This window comes from Chiloscyllium punctatum, chromosome 38, assembly GCF_047496795.1.
Source record: "Chiloscyllium punctatum isolate Juve2018m chromosome 38, sChiPun1.3, whole genome shotgun sequence".
Classification (NCBI taxonomy): Eukaryota; Metazoa; Chordata; class Chondrichthyes; order Orectolobiformes; family Hemiscylliidae; genus Chiloscyllium; species Chiloscyllium punctatum.
This window is the reverse complement of record NC_092776.1, coordinates 56680700-56703408: the sequence shown is the minus strand read 5'-3', so window position 1 is coordinate 56703408 and position 22709 is coordinate 56680700. Positions and strand designations below refer to the sequence as shown.

At 41.0% G+C, this 22709-nt stretch overlaps 1 protein-coding gene across 2 annotated transcripts in view; it reads right to left on the bottom strand.

Moving 5' to 3' along the window:
• reep3b (receptor accessory protein 3b) overlaps positions 1-20898 on the bottom strand; it is a 54032-nt gene extending 33134 nt beyond the window's left edge. Inside the window, exons 1-2 of one of the 2 annotated variants that reach the window (XM_072557950.1) lie at positions 20780-20898; positions 6920-6992 (exon numbers count right to left, since the gene is read on the bottom strand). In XM_072557950.1, coding sequence (XP_072414051.1) covers positions 6920-6992; positions 20780-20811 — 105 coding nt within the window. In that variant the 5' untranslated portion in view covers positions 20812-20898. Of the gene's footprint in view, positions 1-6919; positions 6993-13782; positions 13942-20779 lie in introns of those variants that run through there. The other variant, XM_072557951.1, reaches the window with a different exon arrangement.
• Positions 20899-22709: the final 1811 nt, after the last annotated feature.

Sequence of the window (22709 nt, the reverse complement as noted above, 5' to 3'; positions counted from 1 at the left end):
CATCCTTAAATCCCACCTGTTGCCACAGAAACCCCGTTCAGTTCCTCTCACTATGGAGCCCCCTATCACCATAGCTCTGTGCGATGTCTGACTCCTCGGCTCTGCCTCCACGCCAACTTTTGATTGACAGACCTGACCGCCTCATGGGCTGGCGGTGTCACCTGTCTCTACTGTTTCCAAAAGATTCAACTTGTTCCTGACAGGTACTTCCCCCGCGGTCTCTTGCACCTGTCTCCTTTCTGCCTTCCTCTTCATCTCTCTTCTGCTCTCTTCTGGTATGGTCGGTGTAATAACCTCGCTGAAGGTCCTGTCCAAAAAGATCTCGTTCTCTCGGATGAGCCTAAGGTCCGAGTTCTTTCTTCAGTGCTGCAGTATGCTCTGTCAGTAACTGAACATGCACACACTTTCCACAGGTATGCGAGCCAGATACACCAGAGTCATTGACCTCCCACATCATGCACGTAGCACACAGAACCAGCTGGGCAGTCATGTCTTCACCCTCTTCAACTGTGGCGTAATCACTACACTCAACCTCCTTGTCGAAGGCTTCTGAGCTAAAGACTCTCTCTTCTCTCAACAGGAACTTCCCTGGACTCTCTTTTTGGGGCAAGTCCATGGACGTGAAAGTTAGGTTGGAGGAGGAGGGTGGGAGGGAGTCCCTACTTTGTAGCTGGATGACCAACTAAGTAGTTTCAGCATTTCTTGTTATTTTCAGTTGCTGAAGTGGTGGTATAAACAGAGCACTTCTTGACTTGTGGCTTTGATTGCTGTTCGTTCACAAGCAACATTAACAATCGTGTCATTATTCACTTCCTCTCAATGCCACAGTTACAAATGAATCTTTCTCCAACACAATCACTTCCATTGATAGAACCTAACAGAACCATTGAGTTGGTGCCAGTCGGACCAAGAGGTCTGTTTTGTGTAATACAAGACTTGATTCTGACACACACTTCCTCATCACATTTACTTCAAGTATCAGAATATTTCTATCTTGCCTGGATTATACTTTTAGCCATTAGGTTTATTGATTGTTTTTCATTCCTTTTAGTTCTTTCAGTGCTACATCCAGCATTCATATCCCAAGCTTAGTCTGAAACTCATCGCTATATTGCCACAGAGTTTAATTTTGGATTTAGGTTTGCTAAACTTAAACAGAAAGCTAAATTTTGTTGCTCTGCTTATTCAAGTTCCATTTTTAATTTTTCATGCTTTGCAATCCCGTCAGCACAGCAAAATATTGCCCAAAGTACATTACAAAACACAGCCCCCAATTCTTTCACCACACCTTTCAAGATTCTGGGACTCAGGGGCCCTGCACATACAGGAAGCATCATAAAATAGAAAGGAACCTCAATTATCCGAATTTCAGATTATCTGAACAAGATCGCAAGGTCCCGATGCTTGGTTAAGCTGTGCTACCTGACATTCGATTATTTAAACAAAATATTCTCCGCCCGTGTCATTCAGATTATTGAGGTTCCCCTGTGCACAATTGAAAATGCCAAAAGCATTTTACGCATATGTGAGGAATGATCAAAGAAAGAGTAGGGCTGATCAGGGATAGCATAGGGAACTTGTGTATAGAGTCTGAGGAGATTGGGGAAGCCCTAAATGAGTTTTTCGCTTCTGTCTTTACTAAAGAAAAAGGACCTTGTAGTGAATGAAATCATTGAGGAGCAGGTAAACATGCTGGAACGGATAGAGATTGAGGAAGCTGATGCGCTGAAAATTTTGACAAACATTGAGATTGACAAGTTGCCGGGGCCAGATCAGATTTGTCCTCAGCTGCTTTGGGAAGAGAGAAATGTGATTGCTTCACCGCTTGCGAAGATCTTTGCATCCTCGCTCTCCACCGGAGTAGTACCTAAGGACTGGAGGGAGGCAAATGTAATTCGCCTCTACAAGAAAGGAAATAGGGAAATCCCCAGCAATTACAGACCAGTCAGTCAGTCTCATGTCTGTCGTCTGCAAGGTGTTAGAAAGGATTCTGAGGGATAGGATTTATGACCATCTGGAAGAGCATGGCTTGATTAAATGAGTCAGCAGGGCTTTGTGAGGGGGCAGGTCATGCCTCACAAATCTCTGAGTTCTTTGAGGATGTTACCAGACAAGTTGATGAGGGTCGTGCGGTGGATGTGGTATATGGACTTCAGCAAGGCATTGGATAAGGTTCCCCATGGTAAGCTCACTCAGAAGGCTAGGAGGAATAGGATACAGGGAAATTTAGCTGTCTGGATACAGAATTGGCTGGTCGACAGAAGACAGCGAGTGGTAGTGGAAGGAAAATATTCTGCGTGGAAGTCAGTGGTGAGTGGTGTTCCACAGGGCTCTGTTCTTAGGCCTCTACTCTGTAATTTTTATTAATGACTTGGATGAGGAGATTGAAGGATGGATTAGCAAGTTTGCAGACGACACAAAGGTTGGAGGTGTGGTTGACAGTATAAGGGCTGTTGTAGGCTGCAGCGTGACATTGACAGGATGCAGAGATGGGCTGAGAGGTGGCAGATGGAGTTCAACCTGGATAAATGCATTTTGGAAGGTCGAACTTGAAAGTTAAGTACAGGATTCTTGGCAGTGTGGAGGAACAGCAGGATCTTGGTGTGCAGGTACATAGATCCCTTAAAATTGCCACCCAAGTGGACAGGGTTGTGAAGAAAGCATCTGGTGTTTTGGCTTTCATTAACAGGGGGATTGAGTTTAAGAGTCGTGAGATCTTGTTACAGCTCTATAAAACTTTGGTTAGACCGCACTCAGAATACTGTGTCCAGTTCTGGTCGCCCTATTATAGGAAAGATGTGGATGCTTTGGAGAGGGTACAGAGGAGGTTTACCAGGGTGCTGCCTGGAATGGAGGACTTATCTTACGAAGAGAGGTTGACTGAGCTTGGACTTTATTCATTGGAAAAAAGGAAGAGAAGGGAGCTAATTGAGGTGTACAAGATAATGAGAGGCATGGATAGAGTTGATAGCCAGAGACTTTTTCCCAGGGCAGAAATTGTTAACACGAGGGATCATAGTTTTAAATTGTTTGGCGGAAAGCATAGAGGTGATGTCAGAGGTGGGTTCTTTATGCAGAGAGTTGTGAGAGCATGGAATGGAAGTGCCAGTAGCAGTTGTGGAAGCAAGGTCATTGGGGATATTTAAAGAGACTGCTGGACATGCATATGGTCACAGAAATTTGAGGGCTTGTACATTAGGTTTACCTTACATGAGGATCAATGGTCGGCACAACATTGTAGGCTGAAGGGCATGTTCTGTGCTGTAATGTTCTAAATCTCAGATGTGATTAGGCTACATACTCACACATATTTACAGCAATTCACCTCACTTTCACAAGACTGTGGACAAGGTGCTATGGAAAGAGGCAAGGAGCTTTGAGATCAAAGGATACGGAACAATATCGTGTGGACTTCTGAGAGGAGTTATGACAGCTTGATCAACAAGAGCGCATGGGTGCAACTTTGTAGCATTCATTTATGCAATCTATACCTGATACCCAAGGATATACAAAAGACTGGAGGAGATTTATAACAAGAGAAATTAAATCAAACAAATCTCGTCAAGTAGAGACAAGCAGGGTCACTTGGAGAGATATTTAGCAAGAGAGATTAAAGCAAACAAAATCTCTTCAAGTGATGACAAGCAAGGAGGTGTCTGAAGTCTGTCTGAGAAAGCAAAATGTTTTGAAGGCAGTTGAGACAATACAAAGGAAGCGGAACGAAGAATAGGCAGCATAACTCCAAACAACATTTTAGTCAACAAGCTGGATACAACCACCCTGCTGTTCACCTGGCAGTCTTTTTAAACTCACCATTATTCCTACCAAGCCAGTTACCTGCAATTTTAATCTTGCTCATTTTTAACAATTTGTCTCTCCTATTTCACAAATGTTCATTTAAAAAAATACAACTTTGAATAGTAATCACATCTGTCAAATTTTGTCAAGGAAAATCAAGAGCAGACACACTACACTCAGTGTGGAGAAAAAGACTCTTTTTTTCTATGTGAAATGCTAAGTAGAAGAGACTAACTTCTTAACTTGATATCCAACTAAAAGCAACATATCTCATTGAGAATGTGTATAGGGTATAAGCAGACAGGGAAAGAGTTGCGTTCTGAGTTTTGTGAAACAAGAGGCTCAGCTGAACAGGACTCAGTTCAAATAAGAACATATAGTTAACAATGGGGTGCTGGAGGCAAGGGTAATGGGTTAACAAGGTGAAAAAGCATTCATTATGCACAGCCATTTAACACCATGTAAAATGACTACATAGTTAATTGAGAAACTGTTGTTCCAGAGAAGACCGTGAACTCATGTCCCTGTGCATACGGGCGATCGTTGGCATTCCAACCAGAACTACATTAACACACAGTTGGATCGCATTTACCACCCCCTGAGAAAAAGAAAAGGAAATGACATCACCACAGGAAAGGACATCACGAACCCAAGGAAACCCAAACATATAAACAGAAAGCAGGAAACACCAGCAGTGCTTCGTTTGGAAGCTCACTGAAGATGTTACCCAGTATGGTGATGAAACGTCTAAAAAAGAACCTTCCAGCTCAGCAAGCAAACCTACATCCAAAACTTTTACTTCTTGTACTTTGACATTCCCAATTGGGAAATTTCAAGAGATGGCTCAGTTTCAATACATTACATGAGAATTCTGATATACCTCAAATCAGAGCACGCCAAAATCATTTACGCAAGTAGATACAGCATGCACCTTGCCTTTTAATACCAATTCCTTTAGCCCTGGCATCAGTCGAGTGATTCGAATGTTAATATGCATTATTTCAGATATGATCTGTTAAAACTCATGTTGATTTTTTCATTGTTTGACAACTTTTTAAAAATTATTTTTGATGTGGAGCTGCGCAATGAGAGCTGAAGGTAACCTTTGGACTGTGAACAGAAGTGTATCTTGAAAACAAAGTGAACAATTATTTGATTATAAGGCCAGACCTGGATGTTAACTGCATGTTGATTCTTGTTGAAAGAATGCTGCACAGACATTTTAAACCTGTTGAAATCATGTTGAAACAAATGGCAGAGGTTTAAAAATAAACAGGAAACAGAGTTATGGTACCAATCAGTCTAGCAAAGAGAATGAAAAACAACAGAAAACCAACACTTGAGTTAGGTTCTGATCGGTGTTGGAGTCGGAGGATTATGCCCGCAAAAGCTACAAGACGGAAGTCTGATTGCTTCCTGGCTGTCCTCTCATTATCAAGTTATTGGAAGTTCAGATAATAGAATCTCAGTTAAAAGAATTAAATGAATATTCCTTGGACCCTCCAGAAAACAGTTACACACATCGATGTCATCAAGAACTGAACAAAATACAATCATGTGCCAGTGGGATTACAGATCATGGATTCTACTTAAGTGAACTGGCCAGTTGCTTCATTTATTTCCCCACCCACCTATTTGATGTATCCCTTAACTGCGTCTGCTTGTCATTCTATTTTTGTGACAAAATAGGAGGGCTTGAATCAACAAAGACCTGGTTTAAATCATTGACATTAATTGGATAACCCTGTGGTTTAACTTTGCTCTGATAAGCCACTATATTACTAATAAATCAATAAATCTTTTGTTGACACGTGTGGACCACACCAAAACCTCTCAAAATATACCAAGGAGATCAACTAGACCCCTAACATTTCATTTTATTTAAAGGCACGTGTAGGGCCCTGTGTTCCATATGTGATTCAACTAGTCCACCACCAGGCTTTAAGGAAGGCACACTTTATTCCTACAAAATTCAAAATACAAACAAAAGCAGAAGAATTAGCATATTTTTAGCTCAACTGAAATACTTAATAAAATTATTTGTTTAATTTTTAGTGATCAAGCATTCCAATATTGCAGCATCCCATAAACATACCCTTGACAAAGGCAAATTCAGCAAAACATGTTTTCCTCTCATGCCATCTCCCTTTCAGTCCAGGAGAAAGGAACACTGAAAGAAACAATCTAGCGACAAAGAGTGAACTCAAGCTTTTTGCTGCAGTAGAGGGAAAGCTGTATCTATCAGCTTCAGCAACTCACTCCAAGCCCAAACGGAGACAAAAATTCAAACCCTGGATCCAAGAGAGCCCAACTCCATCCACTCACGCTTCTATCTAAAACAAACACTCCGGGAGCTGAAAGTTAATTACCCACTACTTCAGAAGCAGACATTCCAGCAACACCTCTCTGCAAAAGAAACAGCACAGAATAAAGCTCCTTTAAAGACACAGTACTGTCACAATGCTAGAAACCTGGTGTCTGTTATCAGTATCCACACTTTGTGAATAACTGATTATTCCAAGAGTCTGATTAGAAACCATTGGGGTCAATTTTGAGAGTCACTGAGTATCTTACTTTTACTGTGTTGCAAATACAGGGTTAGGGAGGCTGATTTTATTTGGCTGTCTCCTGTCATAACAATTTGTGTAACACCGAAGCATAATTTTCACCATTTTGTATTCTATTCCTTCAGAAATTACAACCAACATTCTATTCAGCTTTTTGATTATTTATTGCAGACATCTTAAAATCCTGCCAAATAGACTTCGAAATTACTGCTCTCTTCCACAGTGCTTAGCTTTCATATACAAGCTACAACATAAAGACACCAATTGGGGATAGAATACCCAATTAATAAATTGGGCTCTTTTACATGGAACCAACTTCTCTCCGACCAAAAAGATCAGATTTACTTTTACATTTTGGTAGTCAGGTTTCTTTTAAATAAGGTGTGAAGATATGTTATTTCATAAGGATTTCATCTCCCTGTGCCCTCTACCCTCAGCATTAGAATATTTTGTGTACATGTTTAAGTGATGTTTACATGATATATGGAACTCTTAGGAATCAGTGATCACATTAGTGCAAGGAGTTGTCAAATCAAATTCGAAAAAGTACTTACATATTCCTTCACATTTTTGGTTTTCACAGCTTTGTACGAATAGTAAGCAGGATATAAGGTACCAAACACAAGGCTGTTGAAATAGGGAAAGCAGTGTTAGAAGATACAAATTACATACAACTCAGGTTATACAAAATCACTAATAATAGCAATTAGCTGTATCTCAAGGATAATAGACTTCTCTCTCCATTAAAGGGAGACAATTGGTTATATAGCTGCACAGGAACTACTCCATATCAAGTGTGGGATAATATGATTCAGCAAGGCTTCTAAGAACAGCCTCAGCTACTACAGGATTGAAACAATGCTGCTGGCATCATTCTGGAACCACACACTAGCCAATTCAGCTAAATAATCCACAACTACTGAGAAAACATCAGCTTTTTCCAGGAAACCAGTGTTTTTAAAACACATTTTAATGTTTCACTCATTTCCATCTTGCAGGAGGATAATCCATTCAGCCCGATCTCCCATTTTGCCATATATGGAAATTTTCCTTCTCCATGCTTGTTTTATACTCCTTCTTCCCAAATACCATAAATACATGTGTAGAAACCCAGCTTTTAAGATGACAATTTTAATCTAAAAGTAAAGTGTCGCCATTTGCCAGTAACATTTTGAATAGGTTAAAATTCACCCCCCCCCACCCCTCAGTGCTCATAATCTCAATTAATTAAAAAGTACAGGTCAGCGCTATGACCTCGAAGAAGAGAATTTGAGCTAATGGCAGTACAGACTCAACACGCTGGATTCTCTAGCAGCTGCAGTGATGAGTGGAGGAAACAATGGGAGCAGGCATGTCTGACCAACTGCAGGCCCTCTCCAGCAGTGAATGTAATGGTTCTTCTTGTTTCCCCTCCCCTTAATCTGTGAAAACTGCATCACTTTCCTGCTCAGCACAGCCGGTGAAATGGACTTGTTCAATGTGACAAGACAAAATGGCAGCACCGAGCAGCAATGGTTACCAAAGAGAACACAACTGATTGGTGAGCTGTCTCCTCATTCATAAGGGGGAGAATCCAAACAAAGGTCACATGTTTCAATGCATGATCTATTCCTCAGGCAGCTGCAATAATTTCAGAGCTGACTGCTATCTCAATACTTTACAGTTCTGACCAAAATAAGTGAAACAGCAAGATTGCAGTGGTAATTCTATTGTGAAAAGGGACAAATGATTGATTGATATGCTTGAACCTCTGTCAGTCTTCAGAGGTAGGTGCCCTGGTAGGATTTGAGCCTTCCTCGACAACTGCACTCCAGTACAATGGCTCCTGCTGTGTGCTAAATTTTCTTCAACATACTCTGACAGTTGACATATTCACTGCCACCTTCAAGGGCAATTAAGGGCAGCTAATCAAGACCTCCTTGCCAATGACACACATTCGTTGAAGGACTAAAATAAATGCGTGCATTACTTAACATCTGCCTCATCTAATTTTACAGATGCACTTTCAAAGTCTGTAACTCTGCATTGAATTTTGGAGGCAGCATACAGTGGCAACTGCTAGGTTTTCATTTGATTTAACTGTGGGTGAAAAATTAGATGCTTCAGATTACCCCAACTTGCTTTCAGAGACATGCTTCCACACCTCACTTGGCCTTCAGACCACAGCTTATACAATCCTGCTTGCTGCAGACATATATCTTGCTCCAACTTGCTGATTTCCATGCTGAGATCTAATGTTCCACAGGTGTAAAGCATAGAAAATGATCAAAAGTTCACTGTTCTCCATCTTGGCATATTATTAACTCAAGATTATACAACATATGAACAAGAGAGTGAGATCAAATGAACAACTGCTTGATTAACAACCAAAAATGCAATTTAGCACATGGCATTTGATTATACATACTGAACGAAAAACATACTTAAGAAATGTTCCAAGTGAAGACAAACATCAATTCCTGTCTTACTAATCAAAGGTTTTCTCCCCCCACATTAAGTACAGAATATGATCCCCCATCATTCAAATACAAAACATTTTCTCCAAGCTCACTACACCAGACTTCTAAGTAAAACAACACTCACCATTTGTCAACACATTGGTGAGAAAATGATAAGCTACTTTTATGGTACAAGAGAGATAATGGGTAATTTGTTTATGACTTGATATATGCCCATCTGCCTCTGTTCCAAACAAGGTATTCAAACACTGAATCGATTCTTCATTCCCAGCAATAATGTTCTTCAAGCTCTTCAGATATATCTTAAACACTTCTGTATTTAAATATCGGCCTTCACAATCATTTTCACACTTTGGTGGATGCAAAGACATCTAGAAATGTTTGTTCTACAAATCAATAAATGCTGTAACCTCAAGACTCGCATTTCTCAGATGGCTTTAAAAACCCAAGTACTGAGTATGAACTACACTTCAAACCCAAGCCAACATGTAGGCTTGAGCACGCACATCTTGTATGCAGACAAATGGCAACTTGCCAGAAAAACCAGATGGGAACAAAGCCATGCTTTCACTCTGGTTTCAACTAAAACTCTAATCTTTTATACACAAGTCTTACATTATCAAAGTTAGCACGGAACTTGCAGACAACGACCTTTGACATATCATTTTTTTTCCCAACCACACACTGTACTCAGTCAGAAGATTGTGTATTACACCACAGTTGACCTGAATGCAGCCAAATCTGTTACACAAATTATGCTAAAAATGGCCCGAATTCAAATGAACCAGGTGCTCAGCTATTTTAAAAGCAAAATATTGTGGATGCTGATTGTGAGAACGAAAACACAGTGGAGAAACTCAACAAGTCTAGCAACACCTTTGGAGAGAGAACTTCTGAACAGTCATATGAACTTCAAATGTTTCAGATACTGCCAGAACTTCAAATCTCTCCAGATACTGCCAGAACAGAACAGAGTTTCTTGAATGCTTCCTCTTGTCATTTGCTCAGTTATTTTCTCCCATACAAAAGGAACAAAGTCTCCTGTGTAAGGATATATGTTCACACAACTTGTCTGATAAATGCATTTCACAACCAGATTACGGGACACGTTACATCAATTAAAACTGCAGATTCAAGTTTTGAAAGAAAACATCAATGCAGATGCTTCATAGCTATCTTCAAACAAACAGTTACATATAATGTCAGTGCCTTCCCACTGTGAATTACATTCAAGAACCACAGATCTTGTGGGATGAACAAAGCTGAAAATGCCGGACATTTGCCATGTATAACAACACATGGACAGAATAAATTAACAGTAAGAATGGCAGATAAGCAAGGATCCAGTGAGAACAAAAGAAACAAACTTTAAATTATGACCACCTTGGATAAAAAAAATTTTTAACAGGAATTGAGCAATGCACAAATAAAAAGAGGCACATGTTGTGTGGCTGCATTTGCAACTCCTGAGAAAGGCTTAGAAACACCAAAACAAGGATGAGGTAAGACATGACTAAGGTAAGGTAAATACAGTGGACTAAATTCACAAAATGTAGGCAATGCTCAGCAGGTCTGACAGAACTGGTGGAGAGGTATTCAGACAATGTTTAATACCTGCAATGTTTTGTAAACAATGGGTTCAACCAAACTCTCTTTCTCTCTGCAAATGTTGACAAATATATTTCCAACATTTGCTGTTTTTATCGATAGCCACAAACCCTCTTGCTTTTAATTCTCAAGAAACATATATCAGTCCGACAGCCAAAAAAAACAAATCACCATGCTATCATGTTTTCCTATCAAAATAGACATTTCTCCATATGAAGTTCCATTGTGCAGCTCCATGTCCTCTCACTTCAGTAGTCTAGATCCTCTTGCAATCTGTCTTCTCATCACAGCTTACTCTCCTACCCAGATTGTATTGTCAGCAGTTTGTTTCATTGACATGTAGGAAAATCTCATACGCCACCTTACCAAAGGTTTTTGAGTCCACTACATCCACTTGTCCACCTTAATATAACCTGCCAGTTACCAGTGAAGAAAATCTGAGATTTTGGCAATGTGCAGCATTTCCAACTTCCACATGTCACTGAACTTTGCTATCCTTACTTTGCAACAAGGGTCAAGGAAAGATAATAAGCCAAGTTATTTTTCATACTTTGTAACATGTGAACAGGGCAACAACAACAGACTGCAGAGACCAGGAACCACTTTGGGAACTTGTATACGTTTGTATTAAAGAAAAGATGCTTTGAGATAAGGTGATGATCTGTGAATACAGACGCGTGAATACAGATGCATGTTCTGCCACAAACTTTTTCTTGTTCCATTATTTCCTCAAGAACATAATTATGCAACGAGATCTTTTTTTCAAAACAGTAGCAGCACACTTACTAAAACCTCTTTCTGGCAAAAGAAATTATTGGTGTCAATGTGAAAGCAGATGCCCCAGCCTCCTTCCTTATGTTCCAACTGTTGGTAAAACAGTATACAGGAATGTTTCACACTATAGCATTAACTTTAAACAGGTTCAATTTCTGGTTTCAGCTGCTCTGATCAATCAAAAACGTTTATGAATATAGTCTGCTTTCTTTGTTCTAACAAGTCTGTGGAAGCTCAGATTATTTCCAGCTTCCACAGCTCTAATTTTAAACTGTCTCACTGACTTTTCAGATACTGGTTTTGACTAGCACAGTAATTTGATTAGAACTTCCTCGGACCCACAGCTTTCTGTGGGGATGATTTCCAAGTTTCAACCGACTGCATGCTGCAATCTTTATACTTATAGCTATCCAATCATTGCATTTCAGAATTCAAACCACACTCTTCCTTGGATCTAAGACAATACACTTTTGCTTTAAAAAAAAAGCCAACTTAATCAGAAACAACAAAAAAAAAGCTTTAAATCACAAAGTCTTTAAGTTCCAGGTGGCTCTGGTAAAAACTTTCAAGGGTACTCTGAATCAAACTGGTCACCACCCGAATTTGAAGAATGTTACATTACCAGTTCAACTACCATAAGTCCATCTGTTTCAATTCACTTGAAATATTAACGACACTACAGCAGTATCTTTCTCAGGAGAATCAGTAAACTCAAGCGTTTATCATATCACTGCAAGAGACCCTTCAATCTTCATTACAATCAGCAACCAGCAACTGCTACATAAACAAAAATAAACTTGATCTGGCCCCACACAGTTTCTTTTCACTTATGCCAATCAAGAATAGTGCAAAGTTATGCTAAACAGCAACCAATTGCTTAAAACTGACAGCTGCGGAGTGAATTTTGACTACTAAAACTGCAATAAAGTACTACTTGGCTGTAAACTTGTTCAAACATGATGAGGCTGAATGCATTCATCTGCTAACTTCAAATCAAATATTAATATGAAGTTTCCATAACATTGTGCCAGATAGTCAGAAGATAATGCAGGGAAATACACATTGCTCACAGGAAATTAATCTTCAATACAAGTTGTTCCTGAAGGAAAACAAAGTCAGCTTGCAGATGTCACTGTCACCCTTTCTTGGTCTCTTCATATAGAGGGTCAAAATACTTTGGCATTGAACTGCAAATGTTTTCATCCTTAAAATATTTGCGCAATTCTTGCCATTGCATATCTCCTCTCTAAAGCAAATGTAGTACATAGGTATTATGATCCCTTCAATTTCCACATCTTAAACTTTTTTTTCACCGAACTGCAAAGCACAAAAATAAAATAATGGAAATAGGGTCTGAGCATGCAACACAGTGATCCCATGCATACAGAGAAAACCTAGGCAGAGGTCAGATGATAGCAGAAAATCATAACTTTATTGGGCCATGCAGGAGGCAAAAGCTGAAAGAGATGATACTTCAAATTATTCACAAGGTTTGAGATCAAAGAAAGACAAGCATTGATGACACCTACAGATGGGCAGAGAATAGTGGGGAAAAATTTGGACTTAACACTGGAGTGAGGGAATCTGAGACATGGAATCCATCAAGCATTTGCAAATGGAACTTTGAAAGCATGAAAAAAATGGTACTAACTTTCTGAAGTACTTATATAAACAAAAACTGGAGGCCAACCTGAAGTGGGATTTTGAAGCATTGGTAACAATCTAGATTTGGCAACATGGAGAGTGGAAGCAAGGTTCGGGTTTTGCAATGCTGAGGTAAAGTACTTTAAATGTCCACATCATAGGAGTCTGAGGAAAAAAAAAGAGCTCCTTTAAATCCACAGATAACAGCTGCACCGAGACAGGAGCAAGCTGCTGCAACCATGGAGTTTATTTAGATAAATGGGAGGTGCTGCATTTTGGAAAAGCAAATCTGGGTAGGACTTAATGGTAAGGTCCGGGGAAGCGTGTACAATTACAACATTTAAAAAGGCATGTGGATGGGTTTAGGAAGAGTTTAAGAGGGGACATAGGCCAAAAACTGCAAATGGGACTAGACTCATCTAGGATATCTGGTCAGGGTGGACAAGTTGTACCAAAGGGTGTTTCCATGCTGTAAATCTCAATGACTCAATGACTAACGTCAGATGAAAGTGCTGACGCATCATTACTCAATGATAACTGCTTTGAGGAAAAGAGGTTTAACCAACAACAATGCTAGAGGAAAAAAAAGAACATAACTATACACATTAGGAAGACACAGATGTAGTCATGGCAAAAAAAAACTATAACATCTCGAAATTGCAGAACTTAACACTCTCAACTGAAAATTTGAAACAATGTCTAAGAACCACGAGATTTTTAATAAAACTATTATTTCAGATCTGCCTGAAATTAATTGTATAAAGTTGCAAAAACTGCGATCAAATTCAGAGTATTTCTTCAAATTGATGTTCATTCATAATGGAAACCCAAGAATTTAAAAAACAAATAACAAGCGAACAAAGACTTCAGCTCAAAGATTTACTTGAAATAAACACCTTTTCATTACACGGGAAGAAATCACATCTACTGACCTGTTCAGCGAAGGATACAAGTTCATTTCACAGAAAGACAAAATGAATGTCTCCTCCTGGGAACAGCGATGACTCTGCTACATTTACTGTAAAGCCATAATTCTGTGACATTTTCAGCAGCAAAAACGCACGGACAAAACACAAGAGAGGCTGAGACAGGATATGCATTAACTTATTGTAAGATTTTGTGAAGTCAGTCATTAACATTGGGTTTCAAATGGGGATTTACGACCATTGGCAAACAAAACAGGTGTTAGAGACCAACTGGTGACTGGACAAGAGGGTGGACATACAATTCTGTACCTATTTTAAAGTAACACTTCTCAGTCCTTATCTTCATGAATCCACTGTAAATTAATTGGTCTACATTTACAACACAAATAGACTGCATAAACTAGCCACGCTATAATTTTAGTTCAGTCTCCACTGACAAGTATAATTATAGCGTGAACAAAATCAAATGTGGACAGACAGAGTAAAAATACTTAAAACTGACAAATAGTCTAAATCACTCAGATAACAGGAGTTAAAAATAATATGGACATCACATAGCTCTGAAGGATTCTTAAGACCAATCTGCACCAGCCTTTAACTGCTTTATTGTTCTGTCTCACACACCGCTTGTTTTATTTTTCCCCATGGATTCAATTAAATAGTCAAATTCAAACAAACAAATTCCCAATTAAAAACAAAGGATATGCTGTCTGCATTTCAGGAACATTACGCTCAAGTAACGCGACACTTCTCGTGGTCCCTGTGAAGACCAGAAGATCTAATTATACATGGCGTGCAGCATTTTGTTGCAGATCAACAGCTGAATATTCAACCCTTGCTCCTGAACAACATAAGCACAAACACAAGATGCAAAATGGCCCCCTTTCCACAATCATTAGAACAGCCTAGATTTTGTTATAATGGTGACAGAATAGTCAGCGTTCATTGTCATTGCTCCTGAAAGTAGAGTCTGCATGCAGTGCAATGCAAAATTCTCAGGTTTCTATCCATCATTTTACATTCACCCATAAACTCATTAATGAATGCACCCTGAAATCACTAAAACAAGATTAAGACTATTAGTCTCCGTACAAAAGCCTTGAAAAAGTTGCACATTAAAAAGGTATGATTAAGCATCCTCCTGTCTTAAATACTCTAAAACTTTATCACTTCTGTGCAATTAAGTTTAAGATTGTACTCCACACTTCACTTTGTAGAGTTCTAGATGTTTTCTCTCCAGTCTATTCAGGAATGTTGTCATACACTTCTAGAGGTGGGACCTGAAGCCAGGAATCTTGGATCTTGGCTCAGAAGTCTGGACACTACCAGTGTGGCACAAGATCTTTATACAGGTCTATGACTGTTTGGAATAACTCACATTCAAATACAAGCTAACAGCAGAAGTGGGCTCAGCTGTGCCACACACTTAGTGAACTCAGTTAAGGGCAAAAAAAAATGCAGATGCTGGAATACAAAAATAGACAAACTGGAGACTGGAAGAACACACCAAGCCTGGCAACAGGAGGTGGAGAAGTCATGTTTCGGGTATAACCCTTCTTCAGGAATGGGGGTGGGGGGAGATGCAGATTTTGGGGGGGGGTGTTGGTGGTGAGGAGAGGAGGTGTGGGAAGAGGGTCAGAGTGGTCAGGTAGTGGATAGGTAAGTACAGGTGGTGGGTACAACCTAGATGGTCAAGAGGAGGAGGAATGAATCCAGTTGGTAGCTGGAGAGAAGGGTCAGTTGGAGGAATGGAAAGGAGGAGACGGGCCTGAAAAGGGAGTTGGAGTGGGGGATGGTTGGTAAGATTATTTGAAATTGGAGAACTCAAGCAGGAGATGAGGTGCCATTCCTCCAATTTTGATTCATTGCAGCAATGGAGGAGACTGGGGATGGACATGTCAGAGTAGAAATGGGAAGGGGAATTGAACTGAGACAAGATATACTCTTTCACCATGTTGGCACAAAGAAAAAAAAAGTCACCACAGTTTGTTTGTACTGATAGAAATAAAGGAATAATTTATAGAATAGATTATAATTGCCCAGTATTGAGACAGTTATCATGCCATTTTCATTGAATGACACAGTACAGGAGGAAATTTGGCCTTATATGGCTGTGCCAGAAATTTTAAAAGGACAATCCTATTAGTCTCACCAAGCTGTTCTTTGCTCAAACTCTGAAATGTTCTCAAGGCATTTGTCTAATTCCTCGAGAGTTATTAAAAAGTTTCTCCCTTTCAAACAGTGTTTTCTCTCATGTCATCTGGTTCTTTGTTAATTATTTTAAGCTTATCAAGATTTGACTCCTCATACAAAATTACTATAGGCAATTACATTTTCTGAGCAAATTCCACTTGCAACTGGACACACCAGTTTACTCTCCAGATTACAGTCCCAACTTTCTACTGTCCCAAACTACTCTATTCCCCAGTCACTAATCACATCCCTTCCATTCAGCTGAGCATTAAAACTACCATTTTCATCGCAAATGCAAAGACCAGCGGTAACATTACCAACGTGATTAATTTATCCTATCTATTGCTACTACCCAAATTTCAATACTCACATTCTTCATATTTTTTTAAATTCACTCATGGCACATGGGCAGTTCTGCTGACCAGCATTTTTAATTGCCTGCCCCTAAGCTACCCTTCAGAAGGTGGTGACGAGTTGCCTTTTTTTGAACCTTTGCAGTCCACATGCTACTGGTTGACACAATGCCCTGAGAGAGGGAATTCCAGGATTTTAACCCAGCAAATGGAAGAATGACGATACGTTTCCAAGTCAGGACAGTGAGTGGCTTGGGGGAAACTTGCAGGGTGTTCCCAGATATCTCATGTTGTCCTTTGAGATGGAATTGGTCGTAGGTTTGGAACCCAAGGAGCTGTGGTGAATTTCTGCAGACCATCTTTTAGATGGTACACCTTGTTACGACTGAACATTGGTGGTAGAAGGAGTGGAAGCTTGTGGATGTGGTGCCAATCAAGTGAGATGCTTGCCAAGCTTCCTTAGTGTTGCTGGACAAGTGGAGACTACTCCATCACACAGCTGACTTGTGCCTTGTAGATGGGGGACAGGTTTTGTGAAGTCAGATGAGTTAACTTGCAGAATTTCTAGTTTCTGACCTATCTTTTAGCCGCGACATTTATATAACGAGTCCAGTTGAGTTTTTGGTCAATGGTAACCCTAAGGATGCTGATAATAAGGGTTTCAGTGAATCAAAATGGGTAATGGCTAGACTGCCTTATTGGAGATATTTATTGCCTGGCATCTGTGTGGTACAGATATTATTTGCTACTTGTCAGACCAAACCTGGATATGGCCCAGATACTGCTACGCTTCTGTGTCTGAGCCTTCACGAATGGTGATCATGCAATCATTCATGAACATAGCCACTTCCAACCTTTATGATGGAGCAGAGGTCACTGATGAAGCAACTTAACATAATTGGGCCTTGGACACTTCTGAGGAATTCCCGCAGAGATTATTGATCTCCAACAACCATCTTCCTTGTGGGGTGGTATGGTAGCTCAGTGGTTAGCACTGCTGCCTCACAGCGCCAGGAACCCAGCTTCAATTCCAGTCTTGGGCAACTGCCTGTTTGGAGGCTGCACATGCTCCCTGTGTCTGGGTGGGTTTCCTCCCACAATCCAACAAAGATGTGCAGGTCAGCTGACCACAACATGGTGCAGAAGGCGATTCAAGAGGCCATTTCTCCTTCGCCCCCCCCCCCCCACCCCAACCCACCCCACTCTCAGCTCATTTCTGGAATTCAGCTCCTTTATCCATGTTTGAACCAAGGCGATCATGAGGTCAGGAGCTGGGTGGCCCTGATGGAATCTGAACTGAGTGTCCCTGAGTCGGTTATTGCTGAGCAGGTGCTGCTTGATACCACAGCTGATTACACCTTCCATGACTTCACTATTGATTGACAGGAGACTGATGGAACAGTAAATGGCTGCTTTGGATTTATCCTTTTTTTGTGGACAGGACATATTTGGGCAATTTTACACATTGTTGGGCAGATACCAGCGTTGTATTTGTACTGGAACAGCAAGTGCTCGAGCACAAGTCTTCAGTACTACTGTCAGGATGATACTGCCTTTGGAGTATCCAGTGCCTCCATCCACTCTTGATACCATGTTGAGCAAAATCAAATTGGCTGAAGACTGGAACCTTTAATAGGGGGACGACTGGAGGTGGTGGGGATGGGGACTTGGCATTTCAGACTGACAATTGCTATAAATGCTTCAGCTTTATCTTTTGCATATTTGTTGGGCTCTTCTGTTATTGAGGTTTGCAATATTTGTGGAGCCTCCTCCTCCTCCAGTGAATTGTTTAATCCTCCACCACCATCCAAAATTGGATGCGGTCGGACTACAGAGCTTACCTCGGATTTGTCGTGAGATCACTTAGCTCTGCCCAAAACTTGCTGCTTACATTGTTTGGTATGCAAACTTCACCATGTATATATCTCATTTTTAAGTATGTCCACTGCTGCTCATGGCATGCCCTTCCGCACTCTCCTTTGAGTCAGGGGATCAATCCTGATTCAATGGTGATGGTTGAATAGGGTTGCATATCAGGTTACAGATTGCGCTGGAGTACAATTGTGCTGTTGATGGACCACATTGCCTGATAGATGTGCAAGTTCTGAGTTGCTCAATCTGTTCAAAGTCTGTCTTATTTAACATTGTGATGATGCCACACAACATGATGGAGGGTATTCGCAATGTGAGCACGAGACTTGTCTCCACACTCTTACCGATATGGTCATGGACAGATGCATCTGCAGCTGGTAGACTGGAAAAGACAGGTATGCTTTTCCCTCTTGTTGGTTCCCTCACCACATACTACAGACCCAGTCTAGTATCTAGGACCTGACCAGCTCCCTCAGTTTTGCTGCTACTGAGCGACAGCCAGAGTATCTTTTGCACCCTCCGTGCTTCCTCCAAGTATTGTTCAACATGGAGGGATTCATCAGCCAGGGGAGGACAGTATGTTGTAATCAGCAGGAGGTTTCCTTGCCCCATGTTTGAAGTTGAGACACTTCATGGGGTCCAGAGAAAACATTCCAGCTAATTAGGGCAATCCTTCCCAATCGTATACCACGATGCTGACACCTCTGCTAGGTCTGTCCTGCCAGTGGGATAGGGCGTATCCAGAGATAATGATGATGGCCACTTCAGAATCAACTTTATTGGTGTCTAGAGTCATGTTTAGGCCAGACCAGGTGAGGTTGGTAGATTTCCTTCTGTAAAGTGAGACAGAAGGGTTTTTCTGACCCTTTCAAATTCTGAAAGGATGGCTTCTTCAGTAGTTTCTTAATTCCAGAGTTTTATTTAATTGAATAAAAATTCCACCATCCACCATGGCAGGATTTGAACCCAAGTCCTCAAAACATTACCTGAGTTTCTGGATTAATAGTCTAATGACATTACCACAAGTCAGTCACCTCCCCTTAACTTTTCCTGTCGCCGATTCAAGTCCAGTTCACCCAGATCCCAATGTTCAATAGCATCCATTGACAACTTTACCCAACATGCTAATTTAAATATATTCAAACTCACACTATTTTATCTTTATAATTTCCCAAAACCCTCTCACAGAACTCTACATTCATCTGACTCCCACCTCCCTTCAACTGTTCCTGTCAGCAGTGCCAATCACCAAGACCTATCATTCAAACTTCCATCCAAGATCTTTGAATATTTCCAACACAGTTTTAGTCAACATTCCTAATTGTCTCGATTTTTAACTCCATACAATTCGTTGTGCCTCGTCAGCACTTTGGGACATTTTGCTGCATTCAAGTTTCATAAATACAATTATAATACCGACTGCAATGTGCTGACATTATTTAGAACAATCACGCGGGATAACTTTTATGATTGGTAAGTCAACTCGGGGAAAATTTAATGGATATAAGCACAACTCAAGTGAAGATAAACTAATTTAGATTAGATTAGATTACTTACAGTGTGGAAACAGGCCCTTCGGCCCAACAAGTCCACACCGCCCCGCCGAAGCGCAACCCACCCATACCCCTACATTTACCCCTTACCTAACACTATGGGCAATTTAGCACGGCCAATTCACCTGACCTGCACATCTTTGGACTGTGGGAGGAAACCCACGCAGACACAGGGAGAACGTGCAAACTCCACACAGTCAGTCGCCTGAATCGGGAATTGAACCCGGATCTCTGGCGCTGTGAGGCAGCAGTGCTAACCACTGAGCCACCGTTTAACATTCGTGTACCAGCTCCATCTATACGAAAGGATACCACCTCAGGAGAGTTATTACATTTGTTGCCAGTGCCAAATACAACAGACAAAGTCAGCATCAAGTTTATCCAACACCCTACGACAAAAAAGGCAGGTAAGAAATAAATCGGCAACTCGTAGTTCGCCAGTAGATTCTATAAACAATCCAAAGACTGCGGCCGACTTCCTCCGTTTATTTTTATATACTATCAATTTAAAGAACATTATTCGAAGCGCCAACAACTGAAAATTATCACTGGTCTCCACTGCTTTTGGGCTTTCTTGTTTGTGTAAAAGAAAAGCTCCATATCCCTATGGCATGACGCCAAAACAAAAACACAATTCACTAACCTCCGACAAGAAGAAACACACAAAGCCCATTTTGAATGGAGGTGTTGCGCAGAAGTTTGGCATTTTGCTGCTGGGTTAGGAGGGGCTTCTTTACAAGTTGGAGCAGTCGGTCCGTTCGTGGCCGGTTCCTGGGACTGGGAGAGACGAAACCCCCCGCAGTGTGTTCGTGAGCATCTTCCTTGGAGGAATGATCCACACAGCGAGGCTGCCTCAGGGTCAGGCCGCCGCCGCCTGATGCGCTGACCGGACTCAGGGCCTTACTCAAGCGGCCTGGCTGTACAGCGGAGGCCGAAGCTAACCAACGCCGCTTTGGGAAGGAGTTGATACCGCGGCGAACCCCCCCTCCCCCGACCCAAACTCAGCCCAGAACTGTCGCCGCTTCCACTTACACCACAGTCCTGGAGATGATCCACGACACCATTGGAGCGAGCACACTGACGCTTCCTCACCGCCGCCACCCTCACTCGGACTCTCCGTCAACCTCCCCCACTGCCCCCAGGCCCATCCGCCTCCCATTGGACAACCGACACATCACCGTGGTTACGCCTGCAAAGTCCGGCTCTGACTGGGCGGACGGCCTGTCAATTGTGAACTGACCCGCCCCTCTGCCTCCTGCAATGCTGCCTGACTGCCAGGTGGGGCAGGCTGGAGCAGAGAAGCCAACCTCAGGCTCTCACTCTCAATGTCAATGAGGTCAAACCCCACACCAGAAGATGCCCCAGCCCTGCACACATTGTGGAACGTGTCATTTCATTCAACTACACCTCCTATAATTTTCAATATGAAATGCTTTGCCCTCAAATGATTATGTCTGACGTGGAATGTTCTGCATTTTGTAAATATTGAATGTCATCTAGTTGCATTGGAGCGCCCAAAAACAAAACAGCTACATTTAACATTTTTTTTGTGGGAATGTCATATGAACACAGAAAATAGGAGTAGGAATAGATCGTTCATCCCACTGCCAATTAATATGCTCATAATCATACGATGATCCATCCCAAAACCATGTTCCCACATTTTCCCCCATATCTTTTAGTCCGAAAAACTGCATTGAAATCCTTCTCGGCAATATTTGATGTTTTAGCCGTAACCGCTTACTGGAGCAGAGAATTCCACAGGCTCGCCACTCTGGATAAAGAAACTTCTCAATTCTAAATGGCCCAAGCCATATCCTTAGGCTATGAAGAAAACAACAAAGGCTGGAGATCACAGTGGGTCAAACAGCATCCATGGAGAGAGAGCAAGCTTACGTTGAGACGAGATGACTCTTCATCTTCACATGACTCCCATAAAAAGTTATCTAGGCTTGAAATGTTAGCTTGCTCTCTCTCCATAGACGCTATCTAACCTGCTGTGATCACTGTTGTTTTCAGTATAGATCCCAGTAATTTGTTTCTTTGGTGGTGAATCCTGGTTCTCCTCATCCTTATCAGTACACCCTTCCCATGTTTATCCTTTCTAATCCTGTTAGAATTTTATAAGTCTCTATGAGATTCCTTCCCCTCATTCTTCCCAACTCCAGTGAAGATAACTTCTCTGAACTTTTTAAACTATATTACAAATGGCAAGTTACTTTCTCCTGTGATCCATATTATTAGGAAGTGACAACCTCTCATTTTGGTTTTTAAAAATTCTTATATCAGACTTAATTATTTAGTTTCCTTCAGAAATTGAATCATACACTCACACTTGTCATTTCAAAATCTCCCTTTGATGGCCTCCTACCTTGACACTGTATAAACCCCAAATTATCTCAGTCTTTGCCTCATATAGCTTGCCCAGAATTAAATGCAGGTGCTTAGCATCCCTATCTATCAGGTTGTAAGTTTGCTCGCTGAGCTGGAAGGTTTGTTTTCAGATGTTTTGTCAACATACTCGGTAACAACACAGCACTTCACTGGAGGCTCACTGATGATATGTCCTGCTTTCTATTTATGTATCTTGGTTTCTTAAGCTGTGTGATATCATTTCTGGTTCTCTTTCTCAAAGGATGGTAGATGGGGTCCTAGGGTGGAAATGTCTGAAAACAAAGCTTCCAGTGATTAAACCTATAACCTGAACCTCAATCTGAGCTGCAAATCTTCTCAAAAATCGCAAATGCCTACCCATGATAAGCAACATTGGCTATTTTGTTTTTAATTGATTAATGTCAATTTTTGAGTTTCATATGACAGAAATCATAAAACAGTCATTCAAAACCAAGGAATAGTAGGGAAATTTCAATATTGGTAAGCAGGTTGAATCAGTCACAGGTAGAGAAAATTAAATGGGTAAAAAAAAAGCACAAGCATGTTGGGAAGTTGGTTCCTACCCATC